At 33.7% G+C, this 25,339-nt stretch overlaps 1 protein-coding gene across 1 annotated transcript; it reads right to left on the bottom strand.

Moving 5' to 3' along the window:
- Positions 1-216: 216 nt before the first annotated feature.
- Positions 217-24,273, bottom strand: oma1 (OMA1 zinc metallopeptidase). The gene is made up of 8 exons (XM_051137866.1): positions 23,510-24,273; positions 21,520-21,748; positions 20,369-20,542; positions 19,252-19,359; positions 15,951-16,079; positions 13,975-14,049; positions 10,070-10,219; positions 217-1,141 (listed from the first exon to the last, which is right to left on the bottom strand). Exons 1-8 carry the CDS (start codon positions 23,896-23,898, stop codon positions 878-880), a joined length of 1,518 nt encoding a protein of 505 aa, XP_050993823.1. The 5' UTR covers positions 23,899-24,273; the 3' UTR covers positions 217-877.
- Positions 24,274-25,339: the final 1,066 nt, after the last annotated feature.

Raw genomic sequence — 25,339 nt, 5'->3', positions numbered from 1 at the left:
TCTTTATTTTTAAAAGTGTAGCTCTCCAGGAGCAGGGTTGGAGATCCCTGCATTATGAAAATAAAATGAGTAAGTATTGTCCAGCAATTATATAACAATGTATAATCAAACCAAGTACCAGTCACTTTAAAACACTTTGTAAGGTGCTATAACATCTACCATTGCTTAGCGAAATCAGGTAATAGGTTTTTGCATGATTGGGAGTTTTGTAAGATTAAATAATTGTCTAATATGGCCACACCTTTAAAGAAAAATGCTGGAGACCTAAAACTGGTAAATTAATTTATCTTGTGCATAGATTTATAGTTTTCATACAGAGTGTATTTAAAAAAACAATCAACGCTTGCCAAGAAAGCGCTGGGCTCATTTTGCGGCAGCTGCCCACTGATAAATAATGTAGTGTCCAAAGCTCCGCATAGCTTCAAACACAGTGACATTAGCTGCTATGCAGCAGAGGTACATTACAGCATGGAACCTATAGGAGACATTAAAGCAGAGGCAGATGTTTGATTAATAATGTACTGTACATCATAATGCATTCAGCTTCACAGGGGTGTTATGCTAATAACATCATTAAAACCAATCAAAAGCCCATTTACAATTGCTCCATTATTAACATGACCGCACTGCTGCGGATGCTTGAAGGAGGGGCATAAACTCAAGCATCTCACACAAATGATCTACATACTCCTACTCAAATCATCTCACAGACTAACTGACGTAGGTATCAAAGTGACAGTTAATCAAATGGATCAAAAAAAACTGTCTGCTTCTATCCCACAATTCTCTCATGTCTTGTTTAGAGCTACTAGACTGGAAAAAGAGAAGTGAAAAGGAAAGCTTGAATTTGTCCCTGTCAGTCATGTTTCATCAAGTCTCATTTACTAAGCAGAGTTTGTGGCAGAGCGGACGTGGCCAGCACTCCTCCCAGATGAGTCTGAGACCCCGGAGTCAGGACAGGAGGGGATTGAGGTAGCGGCAACATGACTCCAGCTCTCTGTTTCTCATTCTTTTCCTCTTCTGCAATCATTTCTTGCTTTTTGGCATTGTCCAGAAGCAATTTAACAGCCTGGTTGAAAATGACACGGGGGTCAGCTTTGGGGAGGGCAGGACAGTCGCAGCGTCCGCGGAGCTCCAAAGCCTGTAACAACACAGAGAATGACACAGATTAATGCAGATTGATTTAAGCTTTGACCTTTGAACTACGAATCTTCCATCTCTTCATCTGTACTCAGGTGACACTGCTTTTTAAGGATGGATGGATGGATGGAAATAGTTATATGGATTGATGGATGGATGGGTGGAGGCATGCATGGATACAGTAACATGAAATCTGGATGGATGGAAACAGTAACATGAAATCTACTTGGATGATGATATGAAATTTGGATAGATGGATAGAAAATAAGTGGATGGAAATAGTGCTCTGAAATCTGGATGAATGGAAATAGTGATATAATGTCTGGAGAGATGGATGGAACTAGTGATATGAAATCTGGAAAGAGTGATATGAAATCTAAATGGATGATGGATGGAAACAGTGATTTGAAATCACTGAACAGTAATATTAAATCTGAATAGATGGAAGGATAAAACTACTGATAAGAAATTTTGATGGACATATAGATGGAAATAGTGATACAAAATCTGGATGGATGGATGGATTAAACTATTGATATGAAATCTGGATAGATGGATGGATGAAACTACTGATTTGAAATCTGGATGGACAGATGGATGGAGATAGTGATATGAACTTTGGATGGGTGAATGGAGATATGATATGAAATCTGGATGGATAAATGGAGATAAGACATGAAATCTGGATGAAAATATGATATAAAATCTGGATGGACAGATGGATAGAAATAGTGATGTGAAATCTGGATGGATAAATGGAGATATGATATGAAATCTGGATGGATGGATGGAAATATAATATGAAATCTGGATGATAAATGGAGATATGATATGAAATCTGGATGGATGGATGGAAATATAATATGAAATCTGGATGGATAAATGGAAATATGATATGAAATCTGGATGGATGGATGAACAATGATATGAAATCTGGATGGAAATATATGATATGAAATTTGGATGTATAAATGGAGATATGATACGAAATCTGGATGGATGGATGGAAATATATGAAATCTGGATGGATGGATGGAAATATGATATGAAATCTGGATGGATAAATGGAAATATAATATGAAATCTGGATGGATAAATGGAAATATGATATGAAATCTGGATGGATAAATGGAAATATAATATGAAATCTGGATGGACAGATGGATTAAACTACTGATATAAAATCTGGATGGACAGATGGATAGAAATAGTGATGTGAAATCTGGATGGATAAATGGAGATATGATATGAAATCTGGATGGATGGATGGATGAACAATGATATGAAATCTGGATGGAAATATATGATATGAAATTTGGATGTATAAATGGAGATATGATATGAAATCTGGATGGATGGATGGAAATATGATATGAAATCTGGATGGATAAATGGAAATATAATATGAAATCTAGATGGATAAATGGAAATATGATATGAAATCTGGATGGATAAATGGAGATATGATATGAAATCTGGATGGATGGATGGAAATATATGAAATCTGGATGGATAAATGGAGATATGATATGAAATCTGGATGGATGGATGAACAATGATATGAAATCTGGATGGATGGATGGAAATATATGATATGAAATCTGTATGGATAAATGGAGATATGATATGAAATCTGTATGGAAATATGATATGAAATCTGGATGGATTGATGAACAATGATATGAAATCTGGATGGATGGATAGATGGATGGAAAAAGATATATGAAAAATGGATGGATGGAAATAGTGATATGAAATCTGGATGGATTGGGATAATTATTCTAAATAAATAAATAATTTAAATAATATTAATAATAACAACAATAAAATATTACAACTACTACTACTACTAATTGACATTATTCTGACAAAGTTTAAAGCAAATCGAGTAAAATTAAGATGCTGAATTTAAAGCATTTTGAAAATGACATTTCCCACTGCCAGTTGGTGGCGCTATAACTTTGACTCCTAATAGTCACATCTATGTGATCGGCATCATAAAACAAACAAACTGCTAAAGTTTCATCAGAATCAGACAATGTGTGCAATAGTTATTAGACATTTCCTATTTCTCACCATGATTTCGTCGCCTTGATCCAGACTCTTTTACAAAGACTGATTTGACAAAAACACAGCCCCTGTTGCGTTTTGTCTGTGACCTCTGACCTCTGACCTCCATTATGTGTGATGGAGAAACAGCCCTCATATCACTGGACCAATAATGCGTTTTAAAACATGAACAACCAGCACCAGCACAAAAGACACTTAACATAAGTATTTTTCTAGTTAAATTATTATTCTGAACCATCCACCCTAGGGAAAACATATCAGACTGAGCCGCTAAACACTCACTCAAACCAGGAAGACGGGCAGTTTTAAACAACACCGCAATGTTTGAGAATCAGGGCATTAGGAAAACGCTACAAAACGAATGACACTTGATGAAAGAGTGGCTGGAACAAAGCTTATTAAGAGGAGGGACACGTCAATTGCATACTTACGACCAATGTGACACAGTACACTTTTAAAAAGCAGACGCATTTTTTACAAATACCAATTATTGATTTTACAAATAAAAAACAAAACAGTTCCATCAAAGGAGTCAGAGGTCTGCGAATGTGTGAATTTTTTGTTCATAAATTAGCTATTAATTTTGCTTCAAAAACAATGCCAGTAAAGAATAAAACTAGGTTGAATTATAAATATAAATGTGTATTAATATATTAAATATGTATAATATAAATAGCAAAAAAAAAAAAACAATTATATTTTATATATAAAATATTATATAATATATATTATATAAATAAAAAATATGGTTGCAAGATTGTTAGTGAAAAAAAATTATGATACAGTAGGCTGCAAATATTATATACAATACAATTTTTTAAAATTATTTTAAAATTGTAACAATTGACGACTGTTTTATAAATACACAAGTGAACTATGAAATTCATCAGACAAGTCACACTCAAACAGTCACTCTTTATATAAAGGCGACGACTACAAAATCCACTTGTATTCATATATAAGGCATCAGGAGATTGAGGGGAGTCCACACACACACTCCACTATGATAATTCTCATTAGCGGGCACGTGGAGGACGAGTCTCTATTGGCTCAGGTTAAAGAGGGTGAGAACAGAGAGAGATGGAGGGCGTTTTAAAGTAACTTCCCGAAGGAGTAATAGCTTCCACTCAACGGAAATACACACGCATTACAGTTGATGGACAATTAGAGTCCCGGCCATCTGCTCCTTCTGTGTTTGAAGTGTGTGAGTATGCAAGCAGGACTGTTAAGAGTTCGAACTCAAGGTTAAGTAAGGCCCCTGCATGCCACTAAAATTCATACATTCACGGATCCTTCCGCCACAGCCTTGCATCATATATTAGACAGCCATTTTGTGGAGCCACTGGTGCATGACGAGGAGAGAGCACGGTCCTGTAGATGGCTGTCCACATTACTCTACAGTCTACAGATCACTCTATAAACAGTATGTTAACCTGAGCTCATTGTTTAAAGCAGGTGGTCAAGGGTTGGCTGGTTAGCATCATCCAGTTAGCCCCTGCTGGTAGATGTAGTAACTACACCATCTGGCTTTCTCTGCAGACGTATATTGCAAATATTTTATCATTTTATAGTAGATGTCTTACCAGTGCCTGATCTTTAAGCGTGAAATCGATTTATAACTTTCCATCTGCTGCCTAACATCACAAGATACTTACACAAACACTATAGATGCACACAACCAGCACAGACTAACACATAAAAAAAAGATAAAAAAACATAATACGCATTGTTAGCAATAATAATACACTTCCGTTCAAATGTTTTGGGTCAGTGGGATTTTTTTTTTAAGAAAAAAAAAAACGTTACTTTTAGTCAGCAAGAACTTGTGACTAAAAGAAAGTGATGGTAAAATCTATTATAATGTTATAAGAGATTTCCATTTCAAATAAATGCTGTTCTTTCATTCTATTCAACACACTGTGACTCCCAACTAGTCACATATTGACGCTTGGTCAGGACCCTTTAGCGTCATTTTTCGATGTGCAGGGGCCTCCATTGCTTTAAATAAGAAAACTGTGTTGTCAATATTGTCGTCATGATTCAGTTATATATTGGGCATAATATTGCCATTATTGCATATATGTTGGGGTGTGATTTTTCAAAGTAAACAGTTACAGCTATTTTATTTATATTATAACATATTATATTATATTTATTTATAACACTATTTACACATTTATGAGCATACTGTAACCCAACCCTTGCCCCAAAACCTACCATTTGTCAACAACATAGAATATAACAGGCAGGTACAACTGCAGTCATAATGTTTTCCAAAAAATTTCAAGTTTCAATATTTCAAAACAATTGATTTGTGAGAGTAATAGACCCGATCACTGTCACCATCCGGACAAATTCAAAAATTGCTTGTCTCTTGGGGTTAGGTGCTCCATTGAAAGTATAAATTGGGGTTAAAATGATTTCTACTATTACAAAAGCATACAAACCATTAAAGGCAAACAACTAAAAGCATTGGAGTACCCTACACGTTGAAAAGTGACGCCAAGGGGTCCTGGGAGTGAGAATGTGTTGTTCTATTCCTCAAAGAATAATGAAAAAAAAATTATCAGTTGAGTTTTTATAAAAATATTAAGCAGCACAACTGTTTTCAGCATTGATAATAACAAATGTTTCTTGAGCAGCAAATCAGCATAACAGAATATTTTCTGAAGGATCATGTGACACTGAAGACTATGGAAGCCTGTTTCGACCGCTAAAATAAAAATAAAAAAGGTTATTGCGACTTTTTATCTCACAATTTTTATTTTACAAAAAAAACTTTTTTTTTCAGAATTGTGAGATATAAACTCACAATTCTTTTTTCTCAGAATTGCGTGATATAAACTCACAAGTGTGAGTTATAATAAAGTCAGAAATGTGAGATATAAACTCATTGTGAGAAATAAAATTTCTCGCAAATGCTAGTTCATGTCCACAATTCTTACTTTTTTTCTGCCATTGCGAGTTTGTATCTCACAATTCTGACTTTTTCTCGCAAATGCAAGTGTGTATCTTAAAATTCTGACATTTTTTCTCACAAATGCTAGTTTATATCTCACAATTCTGACTTTTTCTTGTCCTGCAATTGTGAGTCTATATCTCAGACTTGTGAAATATAAACTCGCAATTGTGAGTTATAAAGTCCAGTTTTTAAGGGGGAAAAAGACTTGCAATTGCCTGTTATAAAGTCAGAAGTGTGATATAAAGTTTAAATCTCACAATTCTGACTTTATTTCTCAGAATTACAAATGTATTTCTTAGAAATAAATTGTAAGATAAAAAGAGATAAAAAGTCGCAATTACCTTTGTTTATTTTCAGTTTAGTGAGGGAAACTGGCTTCCATAGAAGACTGGAGGAATGACTGCTGAAAATTCAGTTTTGCATCACAGGAATATATTACATTTTAAAATATATTCAAATAGAAAGTGGTTATTGTAAATTGTAATAATATTTCACAATATCACAATATTTCAAAGTACTGTATTTTTGATCTAATAACCACCAAGGCAGAATTTATTTGGAAAAAACAACATCTTACCAACCTCAAATGGTAGTGTAATTATTATTGTTATAGTTGTTTTAATAATTCATTTCCATACTTCTTTGGGGATAATTGTTCTCACATGAAAACGGAAAGATGTTTGCATTCTTTGCATTTCCTGCAATGCATCTATGTCACAAGACACAAGTGCTGATCTGACCATATTAAGTTCTAGAAGTAAAACCAAAAGAAACAAATAAAGCTAGTATTGCCCTCCTATGTTAACCTAGCTACAGATGCGGTAGCACTACGATGGTACTGACTGGTGCAAAGATTTCAATGCCAAAAATACATTATGAAAAAGACACTTAAGGCAAGGGAGTGAAATCTAGCATGGATTCGGACAAAGCAACAAACAAAGATGAAGAAAATGTCAGGCCTGCGACTGCAGCGCAGTAACAACAGGAGAATCACGTTGTACTTTCACACCAACAGTGAGGCTCTAAACAGAAAATCAAGTCAATATTTCCTTCAGGACATGGCCTTAAATTGTAAAATGATTATCTTGAATGCACCACTGAGGATTATTACAAACTTCATCATAAGGAAATCTAATTTACAGGAAGAAGTGGGTCATATTTATATTCAAATTGTAAATAATTTATCCTGGGCAATTGGATTCATAGCAAACTAGTGCAGGTGACACCTGGACTATAAACACTTTCACAATCCAGTTTTCAAATTAGTACGACTGGCATCAAGAACGCTGCTATTTTATGAGAGGAAATTGCGTTTGTTGAGAATCAAGCATGAGATCTTCTGGAATTCAATTCATACACCAACAAATCACTGTTGTGCATTTCATGCAGCGCAATATATATCATAACGGCTCACGTGGTGAATTATTCAGCCTCAATCACAAATGAAGGCTTTCTCCTGTGGTTGCTAGTACTGATCTAAGGATTCCACCATATGCATGTTGAGTTTTCTGACATTTATGGATCCTCCAGGCCTTTTCATGGCTCTTGCGTTTGGTTTCCCCTCCAGCAGAAGAGCATTTATCTGTTCATTTCCACTATGAACATGGTCTAAGGCATGTGTGTAGAGGGTTGAGTTTGCTCCAGAGCAGAGGGGTCTCCAGACGTCTCGTTAGCTTTAGTTGAATCTGGATTTCAGACGCGTCTGTGAGCCCTACGGTGTGTGTTTCTGATGGATACTCTTTAAAACAAGGAGAACAGCGTACCCAGGACATATACCTCCATTTAAATACAGAAAACAGCTCTGCCCTGAAAAAGAGCCTGTGTGTTTGACTAAACAGTCAAAGATAAAAATCTATTTCCATCAAAGCTCAAGATGCTCTTTGGACCATCTTAAATCGTAATGGAGAACATGATTATTAGGTTTTACACAAACCTGTGGAGTTCTTTAAGCTTGAATTCTGCCAATATTAAAACATACCAAACACTAAGATATTCTAAAAAATGAATGTTAGTTCTTTTCTGTTTGTCATTAGAGTAGAAATGCAAAATAGAAGCTTTCTGAGTGGTCTCAGACTTTTGGACCCAAAAGTCTGAGACCACTGAGTTAAGAAATATCATAGGGCTGTAAAATTTCCACAATGAGGAAAACATGGACTGAATCACGGAATCCGGTCATAAAAACGGAATTTACTGTGTAATGCGGAATGTCGCAGAATTTGGCACATTTTGGATGAATAAATCAAAAGTAGGTCAGCATACTTAAATCAAAATGTGATATGGACTAGTGTCTTTGAATATTAAGCAGCAAAAATAATACTTAAATCTGAATCCTGCATTTTTTACGTCTCTGTGTGAATGAATAGCATATAGTTTCCTTTACTACACACAAATATGCGTACATGAACACATAATCTCTAGAACTGCTCTAAGAGTCACTTCATGAGCATTTAGTATTTCTTTTGAAAAAAAAAATCATCATATCATATACAAACAGAAACTTAAAGGTTTTCACAGCAACCTGTCAAAATTAAAGTTGACAGAAAACCTGTCAAAATTGAAACTGTGACAGAAATGTATTACTTAATGTAATGATAGTATTACTACTGATAAAAATATTAAATACTACTAAATAAAATATTAAAACACTATTTTTAAAGGAATATTTACCAGAAAAATTATTTACATGAATTTATTTATACCAGAATTTTTTTAAATAAAATTATTATTATTATTATTATTATTTATAAAAACAATTAATTTTAGATACTTTTGATTATTAATATTTAATGAAACTATTAAAATGGAATCCAGAAAATTAATGGAAAACAGAATTTGGTAAAAATAAAACTGAATTTGGGAAAAATTTCATAGGGCCCTAATAAAGTTAAATATAGTAACAGTAACAGTGCATTACTAGGTCAATTTTAAATGCAATTTTAAAGTTTTAATAAATTGCTGTTTAATATTGTAAGTTTCATGATTTAAATAAAATTAAATTAAAAAAAATTTAATGTAACAACTAAAACTAAAAAAGTCTAAAAAAAAAAAAAAAAAAAAAAAAAAAAAAAGTCTAGAAAAATTAAAACAAACAAACAAACAAAAAACTCAATCCAAAAAAAGAAAAATGAAAAAAAAAAAAAAAAAAAAGAATTTTGAAAAATAAAAACAAAAAAAACCAATAAAACGAAATTTGCTAAAAAATAAAATGGATTTCATAGGGCCCTAATATCATTGTATTTGTTCAAACACAAAAACTAATTCAAATACAATAAAAATAGACATTTTTTAAAAAAAAAAAAAAACACTTTGAATTGACTAATAAATATACAATTTAAAAAATCTTTATTTCATATTTTTTTTTTAATATAAGCTAAATATAGTAACAATAACAGTAATTCTCAAAATCTATTTGCCATCAGCTTTTTATTAAATTTGCAGACTGGTTTTTATTGATTTTTTTTTATTAAATTAAATTTGCAATTAAATTGAACTAGAGTTTAAATATAAATTGTAAAAATTTTAATATTAATTATATAAAACAAACCAATGATGTCCACTAGAAAATGTATTTCTTTAAATTTTAATAAGATTATTGATTATTTAATTTTATTTTTAACAAGTCCTCCACAGTCCACAATCTATCTGTTTACCACAGGAAGTGCAGGAAAATGAGATTGGGAATGCAACCGGGAAAGCTTAGCATGGTTAAGAACAAGTATGCTAGGCCATTAGATCAATCCCTTTAACCATCTGAAAAAATTGTTACCATCTCGACCATAAATTTAATGCTGATACATTGTACACGTTATGATTTAGCGTTTGTGTGGAAAGATTTCACTCCTTTAGCCTTGTCTAATGACACCTAAAGATGCATGTATTTGCTTTCATGTGCTTTACCTCAGGAACGAGGCGGTCCAACTGTCTGACACGGTTTTGATGGGAAGGGTGTGTGGACAGCCACTCGGGAATGGTGGGTTCGCCTCTCAACTGATCATAGATCTCCATCTGCTGCCAAAAGACTGGGCCCGCCCTCACGTCAGCGCACGCCTGTCAGAAACGCACACAAATCTCAATAAATACACACACAGAGATGGTTTTCAGGCATGTTAAAGCTCAACCATCATCAAAGGAAGCAAACAGGGAGATGACACACACATACAACCCCACGGGCACTCGAAGCTCTGGACAACGTCAGAGCAGACTGGCTCACGGACAGCATGACTCATGACTAGTCTAGCAAGCCTCGCATCGTTACCGCAGCAACGTGCCAGTGTCCTTCACCAAACCGGCTGTGGCAGGCCGGATCTGGGCCCGTTTATGAGCAGCAGGCGGCCCGTTATTACTACTATAAGAGATAGAAGGGAATTGACTGTTTCTCCATAATGATGCCAAGCATGGGATCAGGAGACATGCTGTCAGGAAGAGCACTACATCGTGAATCAGATCACTGCCACATACAGAGAAACACTTCCGTCAAGCAGTTTGTAAAGAAACAGTGCCATCTAGAGCTCATATTGTGACTATAAATGACAATAAAAAGCAGGTTTCCAACACAGAATTGCATTTCTTTCTTATCCAAGTTACTACTTACTAGTCTTTATTTAGAGTGACATAGAGGTGGTGTGTAATTCCTAAGTATGTCATGCCTTCAAAAGTGAACTGTAATTTTAGTCAAGTCTATGGAAGCCCTAAGATGCCATGAATTATTATTTGTCTTATTTTCTTGTGATCTTGACGTCTAAAAAGCTGCTTTCTCGATGGCTTAATAAAACATAAATAATGTCTTTTACTGAAATACGTACTGAAACATTTACGTCATTTAAAAATCCACATCGTTTTATACATATTTTGGACTATGGGGGCACCGTTATTATGATGATGTGAAACGGTTGCACTCGTTGAGCTACTTGTGCTACCTGTCGCTATGTTTATCTCAATACTTGGAAAATAAAATACTGATAAGGTGCCACATTGTGCAGCTTTTGGTTGTAATTTTCAGTCGAAGGCCAACAAGATAATCAATGCAAGTCTTTACTGCTTTCCTAGCAATAAGAAAGAGAAAAGAATGGGAAAATGCCTGTGGATGAATAAAACTTCCTAAAGACCTATGTTAATTTTGACAGCAAATTTTGATTTAGTCTTATTCATAGTCTTCTGACTAAAATGGCATTTAGTTATAGTCATATTTTATCTGAATTGTTTCTAGTTTTAGTTAACTAAAACTCCAGTAGATTCAGTCGGCTAAAATCTAATGGGTTTAGTTACAGTGAAATGCATTTATTAATCATTTCTCTAAAATGACCAAACTGTTTGTATAGGTTTGATATTAAGGTTTTATCATGATAGACACAGATTTACCTGGTGTGACATGCAACATGCCTTTATATTAACATTAAATGAAACCACTTTTCATAAAGAAGCAAGAACATGGTTTTCTTTTCAGTTAAATGCCAATGGATATATAGGCTAATAATGCATTCTTTATAGCAACTTGCTTAGCACATTCTTTATTCTTTCAAGAAGACATAATTATTTATATATATATATATATATATATATATATATATATGTTCTTGCTTCTATATCTATATCTATATCTATATATATATATATATATATATATATATATATATATATATATATAAATACATTTAGACTGATCTTTATTAGGGCTATTAAAGTGATTCAGTCAAGAGCAGTGCGTGATTTTCAGTCTTTCTTTTGTTGCTTGATTACATCAGTACCACAGACAATAGCAACTAAATTAGGCTGCTGTCCCTTTAAAATCAAATGCATGTACGCGGGGCCTAAAATTAACACTCTCCAAGCGCCAAATGCGAGTAAAAATCTGCATTGGCAAGTATATGTAACAGTGTCAGTCGCCAGAGATTTGCTGTTTCTGATGTAAGCGAATAAAATAATCTTTTCCGAAGACAAGATCATCGTGATTAGCTGTTCTGTCATTAGCGAAAAGACCGAATCAAATAATAGGATACAAACGGGCTGATAAGCAGTGTGATGGACAGCTTGTCTCTAGACATGGTTCTAATAACTTTTACCAGAGAAGATATGGCAGCTTTATTGGAGAAGACTACCTTTTCTCTTCTTTATTCTTCATATCCCGAGAATGTTGCGACACATGCCTGGGGTTAAGCTGCCTAAACGGTGCAGTGAAGTATAGTTTAAAAGGTTGCACGGTCGGCTGTACGGATACACTGAGCCGCTTCAGACAGCTCACCAGTAGCGCTTCAACGGACAAAAACACACACAATTATATCAAAAAAATGCTAACGTAGTCTTAAATTAATTATAAAGTCTTAAATGACTGTAAAGAGTTGGGAGAATATCATATATGTGTCAGATCCACATCATGTGTATCAGGTTTTAAAGAGACAGCGCTGATTTAAAATGAAACCTGCGAAGTCTGTCATTGATGGAAACCAAAGAACACAAGAAAAGATAAGTCACTACTTCGTCGCTGATTAACTTTTGTAGCTTGAATAAAGATTAATCTGTATAGTTTATGCATATACACTTTATAGTTTATGTGAAGATGGTTTTAAAATCACTTAAAAGTTGTTATATATTTCAGAGCCTACTAAATGTTTAAAATTATGGATTTCAATTATGTTGTAATGGTGAATGGCTATAATTAATATGTAAATTTGAGGGAAAATGCATTTAATGGAAACAAAAACATTGTAAATATGTTCAGTCATTGTAGTAAAAAAATTTGGCCAGTAAATTTTTATCAAGTCACCGGCCATTGGCAGGTGTGGCAAAAAGTTTTAGGCCCTGCATAGATGCAATGTCCTGATACACGTCCGATATTCTCCCAACTGTTTACATTCACCCAAGATGTGTGTGTTAATGTGAATACTTGTCAAAACGGACAATTCAACATCATTTTGTGTGTATTTCTCCGTTCATGAGACGCGTCAGAAAACCAAACAGAGCTCTCTTTTGCGTCGTCAAATTTATCCATATGTCTGCTCTTCTCTTACTACCAGATATTGACATTTTTTAATGTTTTATGAGACGTGCAGCATCTAATCTTCACCACACTACAGATTTGTTCTGAATGAATCTCTTCCCAAATTGTCCCTCACTAACATTTTTATCTCGTTTTTATTCATTGACGAAAATGTCAACAGATTTTCGTCATAGTTTTGTCATTCATAAAGCAGTTTTGTTTTGCTACTGTCTCGTTTTCGTTGGTGAAAAATGCCGTTGATGAAATTTATTCGTCAATGAAATTAACACTGCTAAACACCCGTATCTTTGTTCTTTCCACTTAAGTCCTGATGCCTTTGAGGCTTTTAGTAGACCACAGCTATTGAAAGAGCTTACAAACGGCAGAGAGGTAACGCTAAATGACACCCTGGCAGGATGTAAACATGCCGATGCTTGTCATGACGCCACGGCCACTACAGGAGTTTCTCAGCACGAAATCCGGGGGCGTTTAGACTCCTTGTGGGGAAAAATCGATGGTACAGCACTTGGTTTAAGCCTACGCTTTCATCAAGCCTGATACATGATATTTTTCAAACAATAAGCAGATTTATAATTCAGTTATGTGGTGTAAAAACACACTCAACACTGAACGTCTACTTTCAGCTATGCTACACAGCACTGCGCTGCTTATCCATGCACTGTAAATAATGAAACATATATATATAAACATGAATTATGAAACAGCTGCTTACACTGTGAAACTGGCCTTATAGTGCATTTTATGTAGACACTTTATCAATGTGTTCCCTTGGAATTGAACCCTGATAATAATAAAATTTCTGCAGTACCTTGGCAGCCAGCTGCAGGCCAACCTGGTCCGCCTCTGCCTCCAGCTTACGACTGAAGGGCCGATCAAATAAGAGCTACAACACAGAAGGAGAAAATGAGAGAGAATATGCAGTTAAATGAGCTATTCTGACAGAGCACACAGAAGCTATATTGAGTAAACAGAGGAAGATGGACAGAATGAAGTGAACCATATTTGGAGAACAAAATGACTAGGAGATAAAAAGCCCAACCATTAAAATGTAATTTATTTTAAATGTAATGGTGGAAGACGATGAAAAACAAGGAAAGAAAGGGATGAGAATTTCCACATTAAAAGAATAGCAAGAGAGTACACGGTATATTAGAAGAAAAACACCATAAAAAAACAAAGTACAATTAAATTGAAAGTGGGCCTTTGTTTCACGCCGCACAGTGATTCAGAAAATGCAAATTCAATATCCATTTAGAAGACAAATAAATGTAGCTGAATTTTAACTAACCTCAAATTGAAGTCCTTAGAAACCCAAATAAGATCTCCTCTGAGATACTGTTATTGTTTTACAATGGTGGCGAGAGAGTACTTGAGGTGGTTTCTTTGAGCTTGAGTAGAGGAGTATAATAATTCACATTTAAAGGGTCTTTTAGGGATTTTAGAATCAATATTTAAGGAGTGTTTGCATCACTAATGGACAAACCGAACCTAAAGGAGCTCCATCATGTCTTGTGCTTGAATATGTTGAAAAAACAACATAATGTTTAAGACGCTGAACAAACAAAACAGAATAAAAATTTAATATACATTTATATAATCAGTCAGCAAGATTAAAAAAAAAATTAAAAAAAAAAAACACTTTTATTTGGCAAGGACACATTAAATTGATCAAAAAGTGACTTTAAAGACATTTATAATAATATGTGACCCTGGACCCTGGTCATATGGGTCAATTTTTTTAAATTAAGATAATAATATATTGAATAAATAAACTTTCCACTAACGTATAGTTTGTTGGGATAGGACAATATTTGTCGAGATACAGATATTTGAAAATCTGGAATCTGAGGGTGCAAAAAAAAAAAAAAAAATCTAAATATTAAGAAAATCAGCTTTAAAGTTGTCCAAATGAACTTCTTAGCAAAGCATATTGCTAATCAAAAATGTATATATTTACGGTAGGAAATTTACAAAATATCTTCATGGAATGTGATCTTTACTTAATATCCTAATGATCTAAATCCATAATTTTGACCCACACAATGTATTGTTGGCTATTGCTACAAATATACCTGTGCTACTTAGAACTGGTTTTGTGTACTATTAAAGAATCCTGTAAAAAAATAATAATAATAATAATAATATGAAAAATATAAAATAAAAATAACAGTTTCGACAAAAATAGTAAGCGGCACAATTGTTTTTAACACTGATAATAAGAAATGCTCCTTGGTATTAGATTGAGTAGAATTACAATTTTTAAATGATAGAATGATACTAATTTATGAAAAAAAAAAAAAACATTAGCGAAAATTTAGCTAATTCCATTGCAGAAATAAACAATTAACATTTTAAAATATATTAAAACAGAAAACAGTTACTTTAAATTGTAATACAACCTCACAATACTGTTTTTACTGTATTTTTGATCAAATAAATGCAGGCTTGGTGAGCACAAGAGACAAAAACAACACAAAAACAAAATATATACATATATACAAAAAAACAAAACAAAAAAATTGTAATTATATATATATATATATATATATATATATATTTAATATAAATGTACTATATACTTATATTTAATATATTATTACTTAAATATAAACTATATTTTTATAAAAGGAATTTTTATAAAAATGGATGTGATATCTACAAAAACATTTCAAACAGACTGGGAAAATGAAATGGCTTGATTAAATGTTAGTGGGAAGGTCACTGGAAAGGCAGATTAGGAATCAATTGAAAAAAAGAGAGAGAGATCATAAGGTCAGCTGTCACCTGCACTAGTTTGCCCTGAATCCACTGGCCCAGCACAGCTAAACTGTCCCGAGGACAGATCGCCCAGATCGCCGTTAACAGGACAAGAGACAACAGCTCCACCACGTGAGACAGACTGGCCTGCTCTGCCTGAGAAAGAGAGAAAAATTCATTACAGGCTTCTGTTTTTGTTGGTTCCGTCATTTATCTACTATGCTAATTTGTTTGTATTTTGGTGTTAAGAACCCTTTTTTTTTCACTCTTGCTTAGCAGCCTTTTCTTTGACAGCATGCTCAATTAGAACAATGTAAAAAACAAACAAAAAGAAACAAGCAATTTAACAAAGACAAACATAATGAATCACACTGAATTGTAATTGCGATACACATTCTACTGAAAGAAGTGCAACAGATATGCCAAAACACACGTCCACATGGGTACATGCTGCAAAGCAGATTTGTTGGGTAATTATGTCAGCTTCATGGTCTTACAGTTGTATATGATAATAAAGGTGTTGAAAGAGCATTTTAAGAATATGTATTGCTTGTGATAAGGGTAATAAGGTCATGTGATGCATATACAGTAACAGAAATCATTTTCTATAATAATTTAACCTATTACAATAGCTTATTTGCATTAAAATTGATGGGTTTGTTCTATTTGTTTTGAAGTATAGAAGACCGAACCTGCAGAAAATAAAATAAAGAAATAAATGATAAGTAGAAACATTTATTTACGTCTTAAAATTCTTACTTTTTTTTTTTTTTCACAGAATTCTGAGTTTAGAATCTCAAAATTCTGACTTTTTTTTCCCAATTCTGACTTTTTGCGCAATTCCGAGTTTAAATCTCACAATTCTGACTTTTTTCTCGCAATTCTGAGTTTAAATCTCTCAATTCTGACTTTTTTCTCGCAATTCTGAGTTTAAATCTCTCAATTCTGACTTTTTTCCTGCAATTCCAAGTTTAAACCTCACAATTCTGACTTTTGTCTCGCAATTCTGAGTTTAAATCTCACAATTCTGACTTTTTTCTCACAATTCTGACTTTTTGTGCAATTTCGAGTTTAAATCTCACAACTCTGACCTTTCTTTTTGCAATTGCGAGTCTTAATCTCAGAATTTTGATTTTTTTGACTTTTTTCTTGCAATTCTGGCTTTTTTCTCGCAATTCCGAGTTTAAATCTCACAATTCTGACTTTTTTCTCATAATTCCATGTTTAAATCGCACAATTCTGACTTTTTTCTCATAATTCTGAGTTTAAATCCCACAATTCTGACTTTTTTCTCGCAATTCTGGCTTTTTTTCTCGCAATTCCGAGACTAAATCTCACAATTCTGACTTTTTTCTTGCAATTCTGAGTTTAAATCTCTCAATTCTGACTTTTTTCCTGCAATTCCAAGTTTAAACCTCACAATTCTGACTTTTGTCTCGCAATTCTGAGTTTAAATCTCACAACTCTGACCTTTCTTTTTGCAATTGCGAGTCTTAATCTCCGAATTTTGACTTTTTTTTTTGCTATTCCGAGTTTAAATCCCACAATTCTGACTTTTTTCTCGCAATTCTGGCTTTTTTTCTCGCAATTCCGAGACTAAATCTCACAATTCTGACTTTTTTCTTGCAATTCTGAGTTTAAATCTCTCAATTCTGACTTTTTTCCTGCAATTCCAAGTTCAAACCTTACAATTCTGACTTTTGTCTCGCAATTCTGAGTTTAAATCTCACAATTTTAACTTTTTTCCTTGCAATTCTGTGTTTGCATCTCACAATTTGTCATTTTCCTTGCAATTCTGACTTTTTTTTCTTAGAATTTTGATATAAACTCGTAATTGCGAGTTATAAAGTCAGAATTGCGAGATATAAACTTTATTAATAAATTAAAGTCGCAATTCTGAAAAATAAAGTCCGGATTGTGAAATATAAACTCTCAGTTGTGAGAAAACGTCAAAATTGCATAATATAAATTCACAATTCTGACTTTTTTCTTGCAATTCTCGGTTTAAATCTCACAATTCTGTAGTTTTTTTTGCAATTCTGACTTTTTTTTCTCAAAATTAAGATGCAATAAGACTTGCAATTGCAAGTTATAAAGTCAGAATGGCGAGATATAAACTGTTAAAGTCGCAATTCTGAGAAATTTCTCTTGCAAGTTTAAATTTTGCAGTTGTGACTTTTTTATCAGAATTGCAAGTTTATGTCTCGCAAGTGACTTTATTTCTCAGAATTTCGACTTTATTTCTCAAAAATTTTGAGTTTATATCACACAATTCTCAGAAATAAAGTAAAAATTGTGATCTTATATCTCGCAATTCTGACTTTATAACTATATCTATAGTCAGAATGTGATATTTAAATTTGAAATAGTGAGAAAAACATTCCGATTTGTGAGATGAAAAGTTGCAATCTTCTTTTTTATTTTTTATTGAGTGGAAATAGGCTTCCATATTTCACCGTCTACTTCAGTGTGTGGAAAAGAGCAGCTTGGACATTTTTGGAAACATCTCCTTTTGTTTTTCAATATACACTACCATTAATAATATATGCTTTTGAAGGTCCTAAATGCTCTCCAAGGTATAAAGAATAAAATAATGGTTGAAACAGCGTGCATGCAGGTTTAAAATCTGTTGCAGCATCTGCTACTAGCTTGTTCCGCCTTTGAAACAACAAAGGAAACACTCATGAGTCTAACAGCGTGTTGCTTGGATTTAAAAGGACTTTTTAGTGTCACAAAAATATGTACTAAATCAATTTAGCTTTTCTCAACCACGTCATATTAGTCCTGATATCAGCGTTAAGCTCCTTCACCCTAACCAGACCCACAAGCATGCAGTGATGCAATAGCTCCGAAACTAAAACATCTTTTTAAACCGAACGCTTAGCGCCTCTGAGACAGGACGCCTCCTTCTCTTCATTTGAACCAAGAGAAAAGATGAAAGTAAAACATGACACACGCAAAAGAGAGATAAAGCAAGCTCTTGAATCTAATGAAGGGTCTTTTACTTCCAAAAGAAAGCTGAGAGACACAGCAAAGGAAGTACTAATTTAGTTTGATCCAAACTATAAAGGCCAGAGGCAGCGCGAGGACCCTACAACCATCTGACAATGGGTGGAGATAGCAGACCGTGTAATACTCATATACATTTACATTTCTATCAAAATGACCCTAAGGGAGAGATTACTTACAGAAATGAATACTACGCTGCTGGATACTTTACTTTCAGGATCATTTATTATTGGATTAAAATTGATTCTGATAAAATGACAAAAATAATGTCCATTTGGGTGTTTCTGTGCAGAGGTTTGACAGTGTGGGCGGGACTTACTGCATGACCAATCAGAGCGTGAGCCATCTCATGTCCCAGTATAAAGACTAGCTGATGAATGTCTGCTACTGCGTCCAGCATTCCTGTGAAGATGAAGACCTCTCCATTCTGACACACACACACACACAATCATTCCAGCTGTGAAATCAGAATAATTTTCTCCTTTCGTAATCAGTCTCAAGATTTTCTTTAATCATCTGGAGAGAATAAAGGAACATACTTCTCTTTACAAGAGTACTAAACTGTATGAATAAACGTTTATACAAGTAGCTAATAACAGAAAATGTATAAAACTGTCTGGGTTATTTCACAAACAGGAAATTCAAGAATAAGGGCTAGATCGCAAAGCATCTATATGTTTTTATGTATATTTTACGAGGATTTTGATAAAATAGAAACATATTCATAATACTGTTCAAGTCTTATACTCACAAAAGCTGCATTTATTTAATCAAACGGAGTAAAAACAGTAATATTGTAAAATGTTACGATTATTAATTACTAGTAAATAGAAATTTCTGTTTTCTATTTTAATATATTTTAAAATGTAATTCATTTCTTTGTTGGCAAAGCTAAATTTTAGCATCATTGCTCCAGTCTTCAGTGTCACATGATCCTTCAGAAATTATAATAATATGCTGGTATTTGGTATTAAAGAAATATTTCTTATTATAAACACTTGTGTTGCTTAATATTTTTGTGGAAATAGTGATACGTTTTTTTTAAAGAACATATGTTACAATATTTTGTAACATAGTAAATGCCCTTACTGTCACTTCAATTCAAAAATATAATATATTTCTTAAAAAAAATACCCCAAACTTTTTTAATAGTATATTGTATACCGAGTATATATAGTGTTAATTTTACTCAAAATACTGTATCAGTACTTCATATTGTGTTATTTTTGTATATAATGTTCAACTATATACTGGATAATGAAGAAGTAAGTCATGTAAATACAAACTCTAAGACTGATGATTGCTTTGCAGTCAGAGCTGCTTCTAAAAAATTGGCAAAACAAAAAAGTAAAATTTACAAATAATTAAAAAAAAAAAACAAATAACTGATTTTGTTTATTACAGAAAGCTTTTGGTTGTTACTAGGAATTACTCACAGGCAAAACAAACGCATTGATGGTGGGGCCGTCCACCACATGGACTGTCCAGGGGACAGAGGAAATCTCAGCAATGTCCTGGTTTCTCTCGGCCAGAATCCGAACCACTTGCTCCACTGCCTGATGCCTGGGATCCGATGGAGCGATCAGAGAATCCTTAAACTCCTCCATATACTGAGAGAGAGAATAAAGGAGAAAGAGGAACATGTCCATGAAATAAAATGGAATTAAATTAAATGATTTGCAAAATTAAAAACCACATTGAATTTTTATAATAACCCATAGCAAGGTAAAATCAAAATCACACAAATCGTTTTAGACAAGGGTCAGAATTGAACTTTACCATTTTTTTTTTTACATTTGTGAGGGCAATTTTTATAATCACCTTATTATTATAATCACAATACATATCTTCAATGTCAAATACTTAAACTTACTACTTACTAATCAATATTTTAAACTGCTGTCAATAACAATATACTGTTTAAACTTGTATCTAAATTATACAAGAGCTCATTATTATACAGGAATTAAACAGGAAATTAAACAGGAGCTCATAGGGCTGCAATATTATGACAAAAATCATTATTGTAGATTATCGCTCTGTATACTGTAATAATGACTATATAGAAAACAATATAAAACACTTTTGTTTCGTTTTGAGCAAGTCACATTCTGGCTTCATAGACAAACATGTCTGTCCATGATGTTAGCAAAGTCCAGTACAAGTTATGCATAAACTCTCTTTATAAATCACTGAAACTACAAAATTAGTTCTTTATTTACATCATATCTGCACTGCTGTTTATGATGAGGGAATTCATGAGCGTGCACACTCAACAACAGCTCCGACATTTTCAGCGCTGACTAATCTAAGCGCGACTGATTGGCCAATGCATTCTTAGGTTCAACAGAAACACTTTTGATTGGTTATAAGGCTCAACGCCTTGTTTTGAATTTATGGGGCATTTTAGTTCATTTTTGGACCAACTCCAGCCATTGGCATACACTATTATCAGACTTACATGTTTTTCTTGAAAAATTGCTGTTGATCATAAATTCATATGAACAAAACTAGTTGCAACTGAAAAAATAAACAGACTAAAGAAGTTGTGTTGACATGACTAAAAACTCCACGACTGAGGTCGTACCGCTTCCGCAGTGACCTGAGCAAGTTCCATGAAGTTCTCCTTGCTGAACACCAGCAGTCGGGTCCTGCCCGTAACAGGAGATTCATCCAGGTGAGTGAGTAAAAAGAGGGAGATGAAAAACAGCAGTCCTGCCCCAGCTCCCACAAAGTGCCAGCGGCGACGCCATGTCCATTCACGAAACAGCTGCTTTTTATTGGGCGGCAGGGCCAACCACCATTTTCTGATGCTCCTAGACACAGAAGATACACATGAAATCAGAGCTTTTATCAATAAACCTTAGCTCGCCTTCACAGAAAACCGAGAACTTTGGTGTTAATGACCTTCCATTTGAGTTTTACATTGTTACGAAAGTTTTCTATCTTAAACAAATGCAGTTCTTTTGAACGTTCTATTCATCAAAGCATCCTGAAATAATATATTTTCTAAAATATTAAGCAGCACAACTGTTTTTAACATTGATAGTAAACAAAAAAAAGACGGTTCTTGAGCAGGAAATCAGCTTATTAGTATGATTTCTGAAGGCTCTCGTGACACTGAAGACTGGAGTAATGATATTGAAAATTCACCTTTGCATCACAGGAATAAATTATATTTTAAAATATATTAAAACAGAAACAGTTATTCATTATTATTACATATCAGTATTATATATATAGATATAAATATTGTTTATATGTAATAATATTTCAGAATATTACTGTTTTTACTGTAGCTTTTGTTTTTACCAAATAAATGCAGCTTTGGTGAGCATAAATTAAAAAATTAATATATTTTTGACTGAAACATTTTAATGATAGTGTAAACGACTCTGCTATATTATATATTAATTTGGATTTTATCCACTGATCTATAATAGAGAACATTATATATATATATATATATAATTTTTTTTTTTTTTTTTTACTTCGAAATTCTAGTTAATTTAGTGTACAGTTTAAAATGACAGAATTTTAAACAATATAATACTAATTACTACTAATATTAGTGATAAAAAAGAAAGAAAGAATGGATTTAAAATATGGGCCACTAAATAAATCAACATAATAATAATAATAATAATATCACCTGACAAATTTTATACAAGTTATACATTTATATTATTTTAAAACATGTATAAATTTAAAATATTGACCAACATATTCATTATCAACCAACATCTCTATATTTAGAATTATACTGATCATACACTACCAGACAAAAGTTTTTGAACAGTACATGTTTTTAAAGAAGTCTCCTCTGTTTACCAAGCCTGCATTGATGCATTGATGCAGTAAAACAGTAACATTTTGAAATATTTTCTATTTAAAATAACTGTTTTCTATTTGAATATATTTTAAAATTAATTCCTGTGATTTCAAAGCCGAATTTTTAGCATCATTACTCCAGTCACATGATCCTTCAGAAATCATTCTGATGTGTATTCTGATTTGCTCAAAAAAGCATTTATTATTATTATTATTATGCTGAAAACAGCTGATTAGAATTTTCTCAGGTTTCTTTGATGAATAGAAAGTTCGGAAGAACAGAATTTATCTGAAATAGAATTCTTTTGTAACATTATAAGTGTCTTTTACATTACCTTTGATCAATTTAAAGTATTCTTGCTAAATAAAAGTACTAAATTTTATAATTTCAAAATTTTACTATTTTGCTGTACTTTGGAACAAATAAATGCAGGATCGGTGAGCAGAAGAGACTTCTTTAAAAAAAAACATTAAAAATATTACTGTTCAAAGACTTCTGACTAGTAGTTTAATACACAGTTGTCTGCCTAAATTGAAAAAAAAAAAATTAGATTTATATCATATTATGGTCATTAGTATCAGCCACAATACTTGGTTTTGCTAGTTAATAACATAGAGCTGTTCACTCATTCACTATAATTTCAAACGTTCTTAACAGAGGCTGACAAATAAAGATGGGCAGGTAAGTATACCGTTCTCAAGTAACTTTACTAAGTATTTAAATAAAAGCAACAACAAAAACTCACCTGCCCACTATGATGGCCATAAGCTTCTGCAGAGGCTTCAGCACCATCCATATCAAGGGTGCAGGTAAAGCTCTGAGTCTGTCTGAGGTGTGAAACTCACGTGTGGGCTGAATGATCAACGGCACACGATGAACTGGAGGTCTGAATGCAGTTATACAGATGTTGAGTCCTGATCTTGATCTCAGACAGAGAGATGGAGGAGAAACAGTGACAGATCCTCTTGGTTTCAGAGAGGTCCTCATGAGCTCAGTCCGAGCAGAGGCAAAGACTGATGGACGGCAGTGAAACTGTCTCTGTCCACACCATCTGAACACTGAATGGAACCGGTTTAATGACCTTACGGTGGACAACATGTTAAGTTTGACCAGGCGAATACAAATCTGCTCCATTGTTATTATATATAGAAAAGAACACTTAACTTTAATTGTTTGCGTAATAATTAAAACGATAAACTAAGTCAGTTTGTTTATATCGGCACAGCATTATGCATTTCAAATTCATATATTAATGTCACTGTCTTAGAGAAAAGCAGTAAGTCTATAAAAGTCCACATACAGCAGGTGTAATGACCGAGTGGTATTACAGTTCACCAAAATCGCTAACACTTTCAGCGTTGCTAGACTTTCATTGCCACAACTCCTTAATTATATGCATTAATAATTTAAAAAGTTTATCCGTCTGTTTTGAGAAGTTCTTCATTGTAAAAATGCCCTCGAAACTCTCCTCGACGTACTTCACTGCGACCGTGAAAACACTCCCCCGCCACCGGGAACATTCACCATGGTTCCGCCCGTCAGTCATTCATTATCATCAATTTATGTATTTTAACACTAAACAGTTTTTAATAATTTTTTAATTGTCTTGTCTTTCTACTCGCTTTCCGCAGAGACCACACAATTACCACCTATACATTTTAATACTGCACTTTAATAACACTTTATTATGTCTGTTCAGGTCTTTACAACGTCTTGTGTGAAACACAAAGCGCTATGTAAGTTAGGTGTTTGTATCCCTGGTGAAAAAAAACAGCATATGCTGGTTTTGATGCTGGTTTAAGATGGCCTTTTGCTGGTTTATGCTGCTCCTTAGCTGGTTTAAGCTGGTCCTTTGCTGGTTTATGCTGGTCCTTAGCTGGTTTAAGATGGTCCTTTGCTGGTTTATGCTGGTCCTTAGCTGGTTTATGCTGGTCCTTAGCTGGTTTAAGATGGTCCTTAGCTGGTTTAAGATGGTCCTTTGCTGGTTTAAGATGGTCCTTAGCTGGTTTAAGATGGTCCTTTGCTGGTTTATGCTGGTTTAAGATGGTCCTTTGCTGGTTTATGCTGGTCTTTAGCTGGTTTAAGATGGTCCTTTGCTGGTTTATGCTGGTCCTTAGCTGGTTTAAGATGGTCCTTTGCTGGTTTATGCTGGTTTAAGATGGTCCTTTGCTGGTTTATGCTGGTCTTTAGCTGGTTTAAGATGGTCCTTTGCTGGTTTATGCTGGTCCTTAGCTGGTTTATGCTGGTCCTTAGCTGGTTTAAGATGGTTCTTTGCTGGTCCTTAGCTGGTTTAAGCTGGTCTTTTGCTGGTCCTTAGCTGGTTTAAGATGGTCCTTATCTGGTTTAAGATGGTCTTATGCTGGTCCTTAGCTGGTTTAAGATGGTCCTTAGCTGGTTTAAGATGGTCCTTTGCTGGTTTATGCTGGTCCTTTGCTGGTTTATGCTGGTCCTTAGCTGGTTTAAGCTGGTCCTTAGCTGGTTTAAGATGGTCCTTAGCTGGTTTATGCTGGTCCTTAGCTGGTTTAAGCTGGTCCTTAGCTGGTTTAAGATGGTCCTTTGCTGGTTTATGCTGGTC

The sequence above is a fragment of the Labeo rohita genome, chromosome 20 (genome assembly GCF_022985175.1).
Source record: "Labeo rohita strain BAU-BD-2019 chromosome 20, IGBB_LRoh.1.0, whole genome shotgun sequence".
Classification (NCBI taxonomy): domain Eukaryota; kingdom Metazoa; phylum Chordata; class Actinopteri; order Cypriniformes; family Cyprinidae; genus Labeo; species Labeo rohita.
This window is presented reverse-complemented; position numbering and strand designations above follow the sequence as displayed.